Source organism: Vombatus ursinus, unplaced genomic scaffold (assembly GCF_900497805.2).
Source record: "Vombatus ursinus unplaced genomic scaffold, bare-nosed wombat genome assembly UNPS02014841.1, whole genome shotgun sequence".
Lineage (NCBI taxonomy): Eukaryota > Metazoa > Chordata > Mammalia > Diprotodontia > Vombatidae > Vombatus > Vombatus ursinus.
Window position 1 is genome coordinate 4,030,464 of NW_020954619.1, and position 16,436 is coordinate 4,046,899.

At 37.3% G+C, this 16,436-nt stretch overlaps 1 protein-coding gene across 1 annotated transcript in view; it reads right to left on the reverse strand.

Annotated features, from left to right (window-relative positions):
- The window catches only part of CFAP61 (cilia and flagella associated protein 61), a 338,893-nt gene that overhangs the window by 199,016 nt on the left and 123,441 nt on the right, over positions 1–16,436 (reverse strand). Inside the window, exons 16-17 of the mRNA XM_027840405.1 lie at positions 13,965–14,171; positions 6,669–6,803 (exon numbers count right to left, since the gene is read on the reverse strand). Coding sequence (XP_027696206.1) covers positions 6,669–6,803; positions 13,965–14,171 — 342 coding nt within the window. The remainder of the gene's footprint in view (positions 1–6,668; positions 6,804–13,964; positions 14,172–16,436) is intronic.

Here is a 16,436-nt window from a genome sequence, read left to right on the forward strand (position 1 = left end):
TGAGGACGCTGTGAGAGCCACTTAGTGCCCTCGGAGCTGAGATCAAGCCGAGGATGCTCTGCACTTGGGCCATGACTCTTCAGAGGCACCACAGCAGTCATATTATGTATCCTGGGGCACTTCTGAACCTTGATGGTATTCATTACCATAGCTCGGCAGGAAAGAGAATCTATTTTTTTCTCCCTGCTGGGCTGTGGCATGAGCCCAGTCAGCATCCAGAAAAGCCTCAGGATCTGCTCTTTTAGGTGGGGTGAAGTCTTTTTTTCAGAACTGTAGTAGCTACCAAAGGAGAATGAGGCATCATTACACTGAAAGGACACGTTGGATGCTTTGAAGGTTGTTGGGGCGGGGAAGGGAGAGGATACCTTAATTCTTTTCTTAAAAAGGAATTTCTAAACGGTGCGGTTTTAAATTCAAAGGTTCTCTTTGAGAGAGATAATTCCTGTGTATTACTAGTAATTTCATTATTACATGAAAGGTCTATTCTTGTGAATTAAAGGATGCTTAGTATTTCTCCTTATTGTTAGCACTGAAACAACTGAAAACTTCTTCACTCCTGGTAAAAATATTAGATCTCAAAGTAGGCTTCATTAATATTTATTCTAGAGATTAAGAAAGAAGCCAATGATTGATTAGCATTGAATATACAAAGGTTAAGTACGAACTTTTTATTTAAAGCTCCATCATAGGTGACCATAAAGCTTCAAGAGTCAAATGCTACCTTTCCCACCCCAGCCCTATTCAAAATTCAGGCTCAGCTCTGCTTTCAGCCTTCGTCAGGGACCATTGGACATAGAGCATCATTACCCATAAACACACAGGGTTACAAGCATGAATCCCACATATACTCTTTGTTCCTTACACAAACAGGATCAGAGCCTCTTCCTCTGGTCTATAAACATTTCTATATGTGTTAAGGAGGCATTTCCAGCATGGCCCCCAAAGGAAAAAGGCAGGTTTCACAGAATAATTATGACACGATGTTAAACATCAACGTTATAACCACAGGGTTATGACAAAGATGGTGGACCACTCTGGTCCATACATTTCTCATTGTCCTTTCTCAGTGTCAGACTTATAAGTGCAAATTCACTAGGCTAATAAGCTGCTAAACAGATCTTTTTTTTTTTTAAAGAATCTGACTATGGTTCACTTCTTGTCAAAGTTCATGTAATTAATGCCAAAGATCTACAAGACATGAAAATTATTTTCAGATAACTTAACTTTTCAGTGGTTCGGGTTTTTCCTTCTGAACGTAGAACTATTAACTTAGAACTTGAGTCAGGAGACCTGGGTTCAAATCAAGTTTCTGCTATTAGCAAGCTCCCTGGGACTCGATTTTTTTATCGACAAAATGGGGATGTTATGAGACTAGATCTCTAAGGTCCTTCCAACCTCTAAATCCTGTGAATTGTAAAGTGCTTACCAAAGAGCCTACTGCTTGTGTTCCATCTCCTACCTCCCTGCCTTTGCCCAGCTTGCCCTCCATGCACTGAATGTACTTTATCCTGATCTGTCTCTTATATTCCAAGCTTCCTTGAAATCTCAGCTTGTGTCACCTCCTATATGAAGCCTTTTCTGATCCCTGATACCCAACGGCTAATGTTCCTTCACTCCCTCCCAATTATTTTGTAATTTGTATGTTTACATGTTGTTTCCCCCTATGATTTTAAGCTCCATGAAGGAAGGTAAGGGGGCGCGGAGAGTTTGTCTTTGTATTCCCACTATGTAGTAGAGCATGATGATGCATAATAGGAATGTAATTTAATGTTTGTTGCTTGACTGATTAATACTTACCAGAGAAGAATCACGTAATGGAAAGAATAAAGGTAGTGGTTTGGAAATCAGAAGACAGGCTCAGGTCCTGCTTCTGCTGTACACTTAATGTGTTTGAACAAGTCATTTAACTATGGGTAAGTTTTCTCACTGCTAAAATGGAGCTGGATTAGATGAGGTTTAAAGCACCTTCCTACTCTAAAAAACTCTGTGATTCTGAAGATAATCAGAATCTGAGAGCTGAATGCATAGATCAGTCTCGTATGTGGTGCTATACCAGCCTTCACTTTGCGAATCATAAGGAAATAATCTTGGAACCCAGGGAACTTTCATTCTAAAAATGATGAAAATAGTTCCAAGAATCTCAAAAAAAAGAATTTGACTATAAATAGAAGATATTATTTTTATATACATACTTAAATGTATAGAGAATTTCTGTATAGGAGTATGGAGAGGTAAATTTGAATTACAGGGTAGATTTAAATTGGGCTAACCTACTATAGGTATACTTACAATATAATATGTCTTGGTTTATATTCAGAACAAGCTAGAAAATATTCATGATTTCGTCATATGCATGGTACAGAAAGAAGCATTAATTGAACTTTGAGAAATATCCACCAGAAAGACACTAAACTGTTGATCTCCAGAAATCCACATGGAAACTGGATGGCTGGCAATGAAAGTGAAGAAGTTTAAGGAGGGGGTGGGAAACAATTAAACCAGGAGAAAATCTAGCAGGTGCTGGGTAGAATAATGAAATTTACTAGGACAGCAGATGTACAAGTGAAACTGTATCCAGTAACAGTCCATCAGATGGTAATTATACTTGGACTGAGGGAAGTACAGTCAGAGATGAAAAGAAGCAATTCAAAGGGTAACTAATGCCAGTAAGTAACATCTTTGCAAGAGATCACATTCTAGGAGAATAGTAATATATTCAAGTTTAAGAAGGAAGATGTTTACTAAATTATGATTTACTTTGGGAAAACAAAAACAGACAATTCCGATGTCAAAATCACATAAACTAACCAAAACCTTGTCCCTCAAAATGCTTACACAGATCATTTTTTAAATGAATAATCATTTTAAAAGTATGATTAAATGGCAGCATAAAAGGTTGATTTGGACCTTTAAAACCTTGAGCTAGGAAAAAAAGAAAAATTCCAGGCTAAGCTATAACATCTATATACATTTTAAGAAGTGAATGTGATACTCATTTACATGCATTCTACTTTTAAGTCTCCGTGCTTTTCTTCCCCTTCCCCAACATTTTCTTGTCACAGGCAGAGACAACCAGGGGCTCAGATATGTGCCATTCAGATACAGACTTTGTTAGAACTCTGTCTCCAAGTGACAGAAACATCCAAATGTGAAAGGCACTGGGACGTAGCACACATTCAATCTTAGGGACTACTTGCACATGCTAGGACGACTTACCTCTGTAGAATGAGTTAATGCTCCCTAAAACAAAGTTTGTCCCCAGTGTCAACTCAACCCTTCAGGCAGCTGCAACTAAACACTACCCACAAACTTCGGGGGAATCCATACCTGGACACACCCACAAACCATTCCCACTGATTCATATTCCCTAGGCTTCCATAGTCACATTAGTTTCTTTTCTCTGTCTCTCTCTGTCTCTCTGTCTGTCTTTCTGTCTCTCTGTCTCTCTCTCTTTGTCTCTCTGTCTGTCTCTGTCTGTATCTATCTGTCTCTCGTCTCTCTCCCTCCTTCCTGTCCCCATCCCTCCCTCTCTGACTCACATCACTCCAATCACAACACTAACTCTCCCTTCATACTCTTATTTTCTGAACGCAGAATACTCCACTTCCCCAGGGCCAGTTTCTTAGCCAATTCTCTTCTGCTGATTTGCGGCATCAGAAGAATGTTTCTACTGCTTCTCTATAGCCTGGGCAATAGTCAAAAATCAGGCAGCTCAGTGTTCTCTTCAATTAGAGCCCACAGCTGCTCCTCCTTCAGAGTCTGTCACTCCAGAGAAGCAGCACCAGGCAGGGGAAAGAGTTAAAAGACTTAAAAGCTGCCATTGTTATAACACTCACTAGGTATGTGACCTTGGTCAAGTCACTTAACATTTGTGAAACTCAATTTCTTCAACTGTTAAAAAAAATGGGAATAGTGAACTACCTGTCTTATAAGCTTGTTATAAGGAAAGCATTTGGTAAACAATAATATGCTTTATAGATATGAGTGGTTATGATTATAATAATTGATGAGCATTATTCAATAAATGTCTTTTGATATTAAAAGTACAAGAGCTTTTTGTCATCTGGGATTGGTTATGATAAAATTTTTAAAATATTATTATACATTTTAAAAATACTAGAATGAATTCTGGGCCAGAAACAAGGAAAGTTTCCTTGATACTGATATATTCCCTAGAGGAATTCCTCAGAGTTATGTCTGTTTACACTGTGGCTGACTTTTCTTCAGTGACTTTTCCATTACTGGTTAGGCAAGCCTGTCTTACTAAAAAACTAAAAAAAATGAGGGGGAAAATGCCTAAAAATATGTTCACATACATGGCAGTTAAATATTTTTGAGTTAATTTTGATTTGTCTTGTCTGTCTAAATGGTAGCATAATTGATTACATTTCCATGTAGATGGGCCATATAAATACATTTAACACAAAGTTACCAATTGAATGTTTACACAATGGACTCTAGGTCAGAAAAAAAAATCACCAAAATCTATTCTATCTCATGCTTCAGACTACTTACTTGGGCAGAAAGTTATTCCCTTAATACTTGTTGACTATCAGACTTTATTAATCTTCACGACTTTCTTCTGCAGCTTGTGGTAAAAGCTCATTAGTCTATTTGCCATGACCATTCTTATGGCACAATACTGGGAAGACAGTCAATTAGTAGAAACTATGGGGGAGATATTGTATCGGGGACACTTATCAACCAAACTAGACTGAAAGAACTAAGTCATTGTGCAGAGGTCACCAAAATGCCATGAAATGATAAATTCCAATCACTGCTGACCTGTGCCAGATTCAAATTGGCAACCTACTGAGCTGAAAAGCTTTCTATCCCATTACTAATGCGTGGAGTGATCTGTTCCCTTGAAAATTGACTTCCCAGGTGAAAGCAAGGAAATGGAAGGCAACATTAAGATTCACTGAATTGGATGAAAGCTATGAAAAGTAAACAATCACATAAATTTATGAATATGGTGAGGGAATCATAGGGACACAAATAATGCAGTAAATAGGGGGATGTGAAATTTAAAGGAGCAAAATAGAATCTGCTGATAAATAAAATCATTTAACCACATCTAACTCAACTGATACAAAATCTATTGCCCTGAGAAACAATGGACATAATATTACATAACTCTCTTTCCAATATCTTCTTTTGTGTTATTTTGCCTTAATCAACTCATAAAAAAATAAGAGGAACAATTCTTCAATATTACCCACCTCAATTACTATTAAAAGATTTCTAAATTGTACCCTTAAAGTTCTACTAACAAGCAAGTGTGGTAAACTACAGCTAGTATAAGTTTAAAAACCCCCAGAAAATTTGATTTGGTTGAAAACAAATTATTATCACTTGATCACTTAACTAGTGGGTGGTTGTAATTTTGCCCTATAACAATTGTGTGTGTGTGTGGGGGGGGTGTCTTTGTTACTAAGCCCTTAAACTCAAACTGGGACTCTCTTGTGCCACTGTAAGTAAAAAAAAAAATTGAAATGGTGATTAAAGAATGAATATTTGCATCCAGGTCTTCCAAAATAAAAAAAAAAAATTTAGGACACAGCAACTGCCCTGAAAAAAACTCACTGGTCTCAAGGAAGTTAGAGAAAAGGACCCAGAAATAACCTCTAAAACAAAAGAGTGGCTTCCTCAAAACTGGGCTTTTATAGAGCAGTCATCATCCTGAATCATACTTGGATGCAAACTAGTAACTAAGGCAGAATAGTGGTGGGGAAGCAGGAGGGGAGGAAAAGACATCAGTACAATGTGCTGCGTAAGGCCCTAATATCTGTAGAAATTTTCATCTCTTAGAGATAACATCTGTCTCTGAAGAATTGTTTTCAGATCTTAAAGCTTACACTTTTGTATTTTTCTCTAAAGAGACTTGTGTTTTTATCTTATGGTAATTTTTCTATTTTTTAAGAAGAAAAATAATTTACCCCAGACAGACATTTATAGGAATGATGATTCTACAAGGTTTTTCTTCTCATTTCCCTTTGTTATTGGAAATAGCTGTATAAATTTTTGACCTTAAAAATCATATTTTTACTTCATCCCCTTACCTTGTGATATTTTCTATTCTTGTAGCAAGAAAAGCCTCTTTTGCTTAGGCAAATGCATTCATTTTAAGGTCAAATATCTTGGCAGCCCAAGGGTATCTAATATGTTTCTGTTAATCATTCTTGACATTCTGCAGCAGTATTCAGAGTTTCACTCCAGAAGCCAATTAAATAAACATGACTTTAGGACTAAAGAACTATCTAAAACATATCAAGTACAATTTCTGTCAGTTTTGTCTTGAGTGACATAGCATTTCTTGTCATGAACCCAAAAATCAGCTAAGAGAGGAATACCATTTGAAGCAATTGGAGAGAGAAAAAGTATACTATAAATGTTGTTCATGTTAGAAAAATACCTCCCTCCTCGTATTTATTTGTTTGTTTTTAGTGATCACTATGCAATGGTTACTGTTTTACTGTTCAATTTGAAATGAACATTTTGGATACAGTAGTGCATTAGCAAGGCTCGGGCTGTAAGGGTATGAACACCAGGTTCACTGTAATTAAGAAGCAGCCTATTCAACACTAAGACAGTAATGTCGTCCCATCTGCCAAACCCTGCATTAGCTGGCACTATGCCTCTTGCCTGCTGCTGCTTCTGTTACCCACCTGATCCTTGGAGACCTCCTTTGATGGAGCATTTATGCCAAGCTCTTCCAGAGGATAGACAATCTGTCGTCTTGGTCGCACGGGAACCAAGTAATGAAGGGCAGATGTCAGGGAATGGGCATAGGGATTCTGAAACTGAAAGACAGCAATCTATATTTTAGCAGGGAGAATGTCAGAACAGCGTATCACAGATGTTGGATATATGGCTTACAGATACAAAATTCTTAACTAGATTGGCCAAATCCAAGAGAAAAATCAGCAAATAAACAAACATACTCTTAGAGCAGAGGAATGAATTGCAGATAATGCCTGACACTAATGAAGATAATTATGAGAGTAATTACATTACTATCTCTGTGGGAATGACAGATAAACAAGTGGTTTGGTTTATGGGATTTTTCAGTACAAGTATTTTCCCCAGGAGGATATTCTTCTCCATAGTGATCATGAATCAGCTTGATTTGACCTCATTAAGCTGTGTTATCTGCTTACTGTTAACCTTTGCTTGTTTGGCAAAAGATGCTTTAAGAAAACACATAGACTGAAATGCCATCCAAGTGAGCAACTTAAAATGAACCTAAAAACCTCTCCTGTTGCATAGCATGTCATTCTAAATATCTTCAACTGGATCTTTCTGGATGAAATAAACTATAGGAAATGAAATAATAAAATGCAAATTGTGCAGAGGGATGCATTATCTCAATTTGACATACATTAATGTTATATTACAAGTGGAATTACTGCTTCATGAAATTCATTCTGACAAATGGTGCTTTGATGAGAAAACACTAAAATATTAATTTATCATTTATTATTAAGAGCTATTAGTACAAATCAATGGTGGAAGAACTGGGAGTAGGGGGAAGTGACCACTTTATTTTAGAATTTCTGAAAGAGGAGAGGAAAATTAGGCATAGTCAAATATGTCCTGGATTTTTGGAGAATAGATTTCAGAGGTTTCATCAAAAAGAGAGATAGGATTTCATAGACTGAAATTCAACAAAAGTCAGGTTGAAGGGATAAGTTCTCATGAAAGAAACTCTGAAGACAAAAAGGAAAACAATTTTAAAGAATGGAAGAGGAATTGTCGAAAGAAATCAGTGTAGACAGACGGAATTAATTCATTCTCACAGGATAAAAAGAAAGACATGTAAAGATGATAGAAATAAGGGCAGGTAATGGAGGATATATATATGCATGCATATATACACACATGTGTATGCGCATGCATGTGTATGTCTATAGCATACATGTATACACACATGTATATATATGCAGGTATGCACATGCATGTTCCCAGGTATGTTGTAGGATGAGCACTGATGACTATCTACAGAGGTACCCCAGGTTGGCCAAGACTATGGTTGGAGCTGGCATTATGGACAACTGCAGTGGTCTATACCATGGCATGTTCATCCCAGGTAGCTGAAAATAACAGCTAGCATAAGATGTAGCTATTCTGCTCCAGGGGTAGCTGAGACTTATGATTTTTTGGAATGAAGTGAAGGAAACAAACAAAAAAAGGAAAGAACAATAACCATTGAAAAGATATGCCTTCTGTCATCAGTTAACTTCATGCCATCAACCTAAAGCAGTGGTCTTACCCTTCTTATATATGTATGTATGTGTATATGTATACACATGCTATACATCTAGATCAGATGTGTCATGGCTCCCTTTGGCAGTCCAGTAAAGCCTAGAGACCCCTACTCAGAATGTTTTTAAAATGCATAAAATAAAACATATAGGATTATAAGTGAAACTATATTGAAATACAATTATCACAATTTTTTGAAGTCCATGGACCGTAGGTTATGAATCTCCGATCTAGACAATACATAGGTAGATAGAGAAAACTAATAGCCCAGACCTATAATTTCATTACTGTATGGCAATGGTCTCCCAACTTTTTTGATCATTCACCCTCATCAGTAAAAATTTTTTTAGTAATTCCCCCCCAATATGTGTATGTTTTTAAGTATATTTCTGTTTTAAAGAAAATCAAAATTTTAAAGGATTAGAAAAAGATGAAACAATATAGATCCTAGAGTCAGTGTGGAATCATTGGAGTTTATTGGGTAGAGGAGTGACATGGTCAGATCTACATTTTAGGAAAATCACTTTGGCAGCTTTGTTGTTATTTGTCCTTTACTCTTGAAGAGGACCATGGCATCAGGAAGGTGATGCCATAACTTGCAAGTGAATTGTATTTAAGTGAAGGAGAGCTATGCAAAGTCACTAGCCTCACTTTCTCCTCAGGAGCCATCTGGGCAAGATATAGATCCGGATGACTGTAGATGGCCCCTCTGCAGCTCTGTGGAGGATAAACTGAAGAGGAAAGAGATTTGAGGCAGGGAAACTAAAAAAAGGGCCATTACAATAATCCAGGTGAGAGATGAGAGACTGAACTATGGTGTGAGCAAACAAAGAGAACAGATGAGAGCTGTCGTAGTGATAGAAATTACAAGATTTGTCAACTTGTAACTGAATATGTGGGGTAAGGGAGAGAACGGAGCTAAGATGTTGAAAACCTAAGTGACTGGAAGGATGATGGTACCCTGGACAGTAACTGTGAGAAAAGATAATGTAATGGGATCCAAATCTCGTACAATTTGGTCTATCCCGTCCAAAACTCAAAGGTTGGATGTAGAGTTCTTACTCTTGCTGCCTGGGAGTGCAGCACCCTCTCCCTAAAGGGCACCTGCTATAACCATGAAGGGATGGGGTGTGAAGAGAAGGATTTTCCAAGTAGCACCTGTTCAGCTGCTGTTGTGGATTTCTAGGCAGTTAAATTGTAATTACCCAGAGAAGCCTATTCTAAGCTCAGAACTCAGGGAGTTGGGAACTTGAATAGAGTCTTCCTCCCAGAATTTGCTGGGAGGAGTCAGATAGGGGATTACGAGGGATTAAGGGCAGGTATAGTTGTGTTGGCGACCAGTCACCAGTTTATCTATTGTGGGGAGAGTGAGATTTAACCATACTTCCTACTTGAGGGATCACACTCCTTTGGGCGAGGCCATGGCTCTCATTTTTGAGACCACTGATTGTGGGAAACTTGTGGTGCTCTCATTGAGGAGACTCCCTCCACCAATGCAGATCTATAATGACTCTACGGAGTGTTGTCCAGAACACTGAGAATTTAAAAGACTTAGCCAGGTTCACACAGCTAGTAGGTGTCAGAAGAGGGACTTGAACCCTGGCCTTCCTGATTCTCTATCTACTATTCCATGTGCCTGTCAATGAAAGATAACAAGAAAAATAATAAAAGGGATCACTTATATAGTGTTTTAAATTTTGCAAAGAACATATCAAAGGATAAATATGAAAAAATATGGCATAATCTTATAAGAGTAGTAACCACTAGAACACTCAAGTTCAAAATGAATTGAAGTGGGACAGAACAGTTAAGGGGGAGGGGATTTCTTTAAAGAAGAGGACCAGAGAAGGGTAGAACCACTGCTTTGGGTCAATGGGATACTGAAAACTGATGGTGGAGATGAGGCACAGCTTTTAAAGTCATTTTCTTTTCTTTTTATTTCCAGCCCCTATACCACTGATGAGTTCCTCCTAGGGTCTCCATTTTGGGGAGGGGACCAAGCTGGCCTTCCTTGGTAACGGGGTATTTTCATTCCCTTCCCAGATCTGCCTCTGCCTTTCCAGACTTCAGCTCTATGCTTCAACTGCCATCTCACTCTGGGACCTCCCTCACCACTGGGGGCCTTCTCACCCAGGAACATCCCTCCTCCATGCCAGCCCCCTTCTTCCACTGGTGCGTTCCTCCCAGGGCCTCCATTTTGGAGAGAAGCCCAATCCAGCCATCCTTCATTCCCCCCTACTTCTGCTTATCAGTCTCCATATTTCAATACCATATTCCCTCACCCTCAGGAAAGAGGATTTGCCTTCTATCATCCACTCCTTTTCAGCTCCTTTTGTGTGTTGTCTTCCCCCCTCCGTTAGATTGTAAGCTCCTTGAGGGCAGGAACTATGTGTTTGCTTGTATTTTTATCTACAGTGCTTAGTACTGTGTCTGGCATGTAGCAAACCCTTAATAAATGCTTGTTGCTTTGCCTTGCCTTGCCTTTCTCCTACTTTATTCTAAAGATATACCAGTCCTATCTACACTTTCCCCCTACTCCCAAGAAAAATGGCTACATCTGTAGATGCTTAAGATGATATATGTCATCATGTAGGCCACAGCATTTATCTCTAATCCCAACAGTAAGCCCTGGCCATCCTTGGGTACTACTGGAGGTTATCTCCAGCACTTATCCTGTCACAAAATCAGCATCATATAGAATCAAAGGCCTGCTCAATGGCCTCAGACACTTGACACTTACTAGCTGTGTGACCCTAGGCAAGTTACTTAACCCTGATTATCTTTAAAAAATGTTTACTCTAGTGAGCCTCTCACTTCTGAGGAGTTTCCAGGCTGGATGGCTATGAGTCTCTGCTGATAGTCTTAGGTCTTTCCCTGTTGGGCTCTGTTTCGTAGGAAAAGAACAATGTCCTTTGAACTGCAAGAGCTACTAAGAAGTTCAAATGCCAGATATCTAAGTAAGAGAGCACTCATTGGGATGTTTGTCACTAGAGACAGGTGAAATACCTCTCAGGTAATAAAAATTAATAATAGTAGTAGTAGTAATAATAATGGCTAGCAGGTATGCAGAAATTATATCCTTATCAAATTTGCAGATGACAGAGAAATAGGAAGGGTCGTTGGCATGCTAGATGACAGAATAAGAACACAAAAAGAGAGCTTGACAAGTTAGGATATTGGGCCAAACATGATTAGATGAAATTTAAAAGATACAAATGAAAAGTTTTTGATAACTTGAGTTTTGAAAAACAAACTTCACAAGGAGTCATGGCTAAATAGTAATTCATCTGGAAAAAAATCCTGGGGTTTTAGTGAACTGCATGTGTTACATGTGAACTACAAGTTCATCATGAATATGAGAGTCAAAGCAATCTTAAAGTATTGTCCAGAACTGCGGAGGGAACAACTCTGGTCAGGCCAAGGCTCCTCTTAGGAATGTTCAGAAAAGAGGAATAAGAATGGAGAAGGATTTCAAGGTCATGTCACATCAGGATCAGTTTAAGGCAGTGGAGATGTCTATTTTGAAGAAGAGAATGCTTGTGGGGAAAATAATTGCTGTCTTCAAATATTTGAAGGTTTGTCACATTGAAGAGGAATTCAACTTATTCTGCTTTGTTCCAGGGGGCAGAACTGGCTATGATAGGTGAAAGATGCAAACAAATAAGTTTAGGCTTAATGTAACGAAAAACTTCCTAAGAATTAGACCTTGGGGGCGGGGTATCAGGATCCCTCTATCCTGTAAGACTGCAAGCAAAATTTGGAAGACAACTCAGTAGATATTTTTTAGTTAATTCTGCTTTAGATATAGGCTGGATATGACAGCCTTTGAGGTCTCTTCCAACTTGGATCTTGTGTTTTCTGTTTCTTTCAAATTTCTTCAATATCAGAGAATTCTCTGAAATGATTTCCAGAATTTTGTAACCCTTTAGTCCTAAAAATTTAGGTTGGTAAAATAAATAAATCTAAAACCCCTACTGAAGTGTTTGTTTAATGTAAGCTCTGAAAACAAGAGTTTCATTTATTTCACAAATGATGTTTCAAACATTATATGCCTAATTTGCTAAAAATTAGTGATGTTTAATGTAGTCATATAGATTGTGGTCATCATAAGGCTTTTTAACTGAAATTCTTAAAGCGTAAAGCACTTCAAGTTTCACAATGCTGGGCTGTAGGACAATCCAAATGTTACTTTTTAAATAATCTTGGTTAAATTTCTCAAAGGCTGCACCTAAACATGTATTGTACAATAAAACATGGATGAAACCATCCAGATAATCCAATCACAATAACTCAAAATGACTTTGTTTTGATTACTTGGATGTTTTAGACAAAGCAGTTTGTCTGAGTTAATTGCACAATTGTCTCCAACCTCCACTTTTACTCTAATCTATGGAAGTACACACTAGAATACAAAGTGAATAATAAGTATTTATCAAAATCCATACCCATGTTATACACATGAAAATATGATTAGTCTTAAAGGGTTCTTATTTCTGTATTTTAAGGTACATACAAATATTAAACTAAGTGCCCCAAAACTATTTTTCTTATTATTACTAATGGATATATAATATGTAGGCAACAATGTGAATAAAACGATGAGTTTACTATTATATCCTGAAGGTCACCAAACCAATATTAAACAAGGAAGTAAAGGAAAATTCCATGGTCCATGGTTCCTAGACTACCTAAATTAAAATCTGGGTTCTTTTAGTATTATTGGAATGATTTTCATTTTCATGATCAGGGGAAATAACCCAATTATCAGTTCTACCTCACGCCTATTCCCTTTATCTCATCACTCCAAAAATAAAAAAATAAATCCATCGATAGGTAATAAACACTGGCAAATTCATTGTTATATGTGTGTATTCATATACTTTTACAAAATGTTAGGGTTGCTAAGTGATATAATTTCAATTTATGCTGGCTTACTTTGGTTTTTCAAAAGAAACCCAGCGATTTCACTGACCCACATTACCAACTCAAATCTACATGACAGGAAAGACAAAGGCTGTGTTTGGCAAAACAGAAAATCCTACATAGGAAGACCAAGGAACTAGAGGTTGACCGTGCTATCACCCATAGGAAAAGGGGCAAATGTAAATATATATGGTCTGTGTATGTGTATGTGTATGTTCATATATATAAATACACACATATATGTATATATGCATATATATTCACAATGGAGTTTTTTACATTGTTGCAAATATTAGAGTTTAGAAAACTTTGTCGGTATATCAGACATACAAAAATGGCTATTGTGGACCAACTTAATGTTGTGAGAAAAAATTACAGTGTGATTTTGGTGTTGCATAAATATATCTTGAGAAACAATCTGAAATTCTGGCACCAATCTCCATACAGTTTTTGATCTGTGCTTTGTCCATGTATAACCTATTGTTAGTTCTGATTGTTTTAGTAGTCATTTTACATTTCAAAATATTCTTGAGTCTTATTTTTAGTATAATAAAGGTGCCAAAATAAGGGTAGCCTTTTAAATTTCAATCAATATAGTGTCATGAAAATACAAGGGGCAGAAAGATGAACTGAAAAGGAGAGAGAAAAGTATGTCAGGAGCAACGCACATGGAATATATATATATATATATATATATATATATATATATATATATATATATGTTGGGAAATGGAACCCACCAGAAAGTGAATAAAGCCACATTAGATTTCTTTTACCTTGCCTTCCCTGGATTGTGGGTAAATTAGATAGTAGAGGCAGGATTTAAAGCTTAAGCGAAGGATCTCCTTCAGAAAATATTTTGTATAGTGTTGGAATATGGGGTTTAAAACAAAATGGTGTATGTGGCCATGTTCTTCTCGTTGGTGATGATTATAGTAAATAAAATCTTCAATGTTATAATGTGAACGTATGTACTCTATATCCTAGAAAACAGAAAAAGAAAAACAAACAACCTTTTAAGTAATGCTATAAACTACAGTTCTGTGGAAAATAAGAATCCAGCACTTGCTTCTATGCTTTGGTATATCTTAATCACTGAAGTTAGAAAACTGATTCTCTCTTTCTTAACCCAATGTTTAATTTTTTAAATAATAAAATAAAATTAAAAGCATATTTTCTATATTTGTGTTCTCCCTTGAGAATTGGCCATTTGCTCCTTATTATGGCATGGAGAAAAATAGCTCAGTTCTTCAGTTCTTAGCCAGATAGGGAGAGGTTCATCACTAGTATTTTGGACCTTAAATGATAATTATTTTAATCTGAAAACCCAATAATACTGAAGTATTATGGTTTCTTAACAGTTACGAAATTTCAGAAAGGCAAGACATACACATGCGCTTCATCAAAGCCCAGGTACAGTCTCCAACGACTGGAGTAAGAAGTCACTGAAATTGTCTAGATTAGTTTCTAATTAAGCGAATTTTCAGGAAATCACCTCAGTTACGACCAAAACAAACAAACCAATTCAAACATTATTTCATTGAAACATTCTAGCAGGAGTTTCTGTAAAATTATGCTAAATTATCTGTAGGTATTTACTGCTACGTAGAGAAGCAATCTGGTGTAATGGATAGAGAATTGGCCTCCGCATCAGAAAGCCTGATTTCAATTTTGGCCTCTGACACAGGCAGCTGCATAAAACTATAACTTGCAGAATAGTTGTTGATCTGAATGGGTATAAGGAGTTTCCTTACCTACTGAAATCATAGGTCTGGAAAAACAAATACAGGCATACCTCATTTTATTGTGCTTCACTTTATTGCACTTCACAGATAATTGTGGGGTTTTTGTACAAATTGAATGTTTGTGGCAACCCTGTATCAGCAAATCTACTGGCACCATCTTTCCATGTTGTGTATCTGTGTCACAATTTGGTAATTCTTGCAATATTTCAAACTTTTTCATTATTTCATCTGGTATGGTGGTATGTGATCAGTGATCTTTGATGCTGCCGTTGTAATTGTTTTGGGGATCCGTGAACCACCCACTAAGACAGCAAACTTGATTGATAAATGTTGTGAGTTTTGATTGTTCCCCGTCTCTCTCCCTCTGCTCCAGCCTCCCTATTCCCTCAGACACAGAAATATTGAAATTAGGCCAATTAATAACCCTACAATGGCCTCTAAGTGTTCCAGTGAAAGGAAGAGTTAATTGATGCAGCAAATTTCATTGTTGTTTTATTTTAAGAAATTGCTACAGCCACCCCAAACTTCAGCAACCCCCACCCTGATCAGTCAGTACCCATTAACTTCAAGGCAAAACCCTCTACAAGCCAAAAGATTTCAATGTTGAAGATGATGATGGTCAGCATTTTTTTAAGCTATAAAATATTTTTAATTAAGGCATGTACATTTTTTAGACATGCTGCTATTTCATACTTGATAGACTACAGTATAACTTTTATATGCACTGGGAAACCAAAAAATTCATGTGACTCATTTTATTGTAAAATTTGCTTTATTGCAATGGTCTGGAGCTGAACCCACAATATCTCCAAGGTTTGACTGTATGTACTTGTCTTACTGAATTCCTGGCGAGGAAACTCCATTTGCCAATGCAGATCAGCTCTTGCTCGGCAACTTCTACTCTCAAAGACTAGGACAATGAGTGGTTAAGTGACTTGACCAGGGTTGCACAGCCTGTATATATTATGTTGAGGATTTAAACACAGGTCTTTCTGACCCCCAGGGCAGCCTTGTATCTATGACTCCACTATGTCTCACCTGTCTGTCTCTGCCTCTTTGGATTATTGTGTATAGATACATGCATGACTGATACCTACAAACGTGTAGATATCAGTCTAATCCTCAACATTTTTTTACATTTCTGAATTATACACGAGTTGAGAATCTTTGATAGCATTTAATAGACTTCCAGCTGAAATGTGAATTTGTTATGACTAGTCAGAATCTGTACATATTTTCAGGAAATATTTGGTATGTCCTTCAGCACATATACTTCCACTAAAGTCCTACTCTGGTATCGAGTTCTGAGTTGGAAGCAATCCTGGATCCTCAAGGGCTGTGCCTGGAGAAGACAAACTCTAGCAGGTTCTCTCAAGCGAGAAAGGCTTTGGGTAGGGACCTGATGATTACTGTATGTCAGCTGTCCTCTGAGAAGCTCATTACCAAGTTTGGTCACAGAGGGGTGAATTTGGGGGCCATAGCAACTCCCCCAAATGAAGGAGT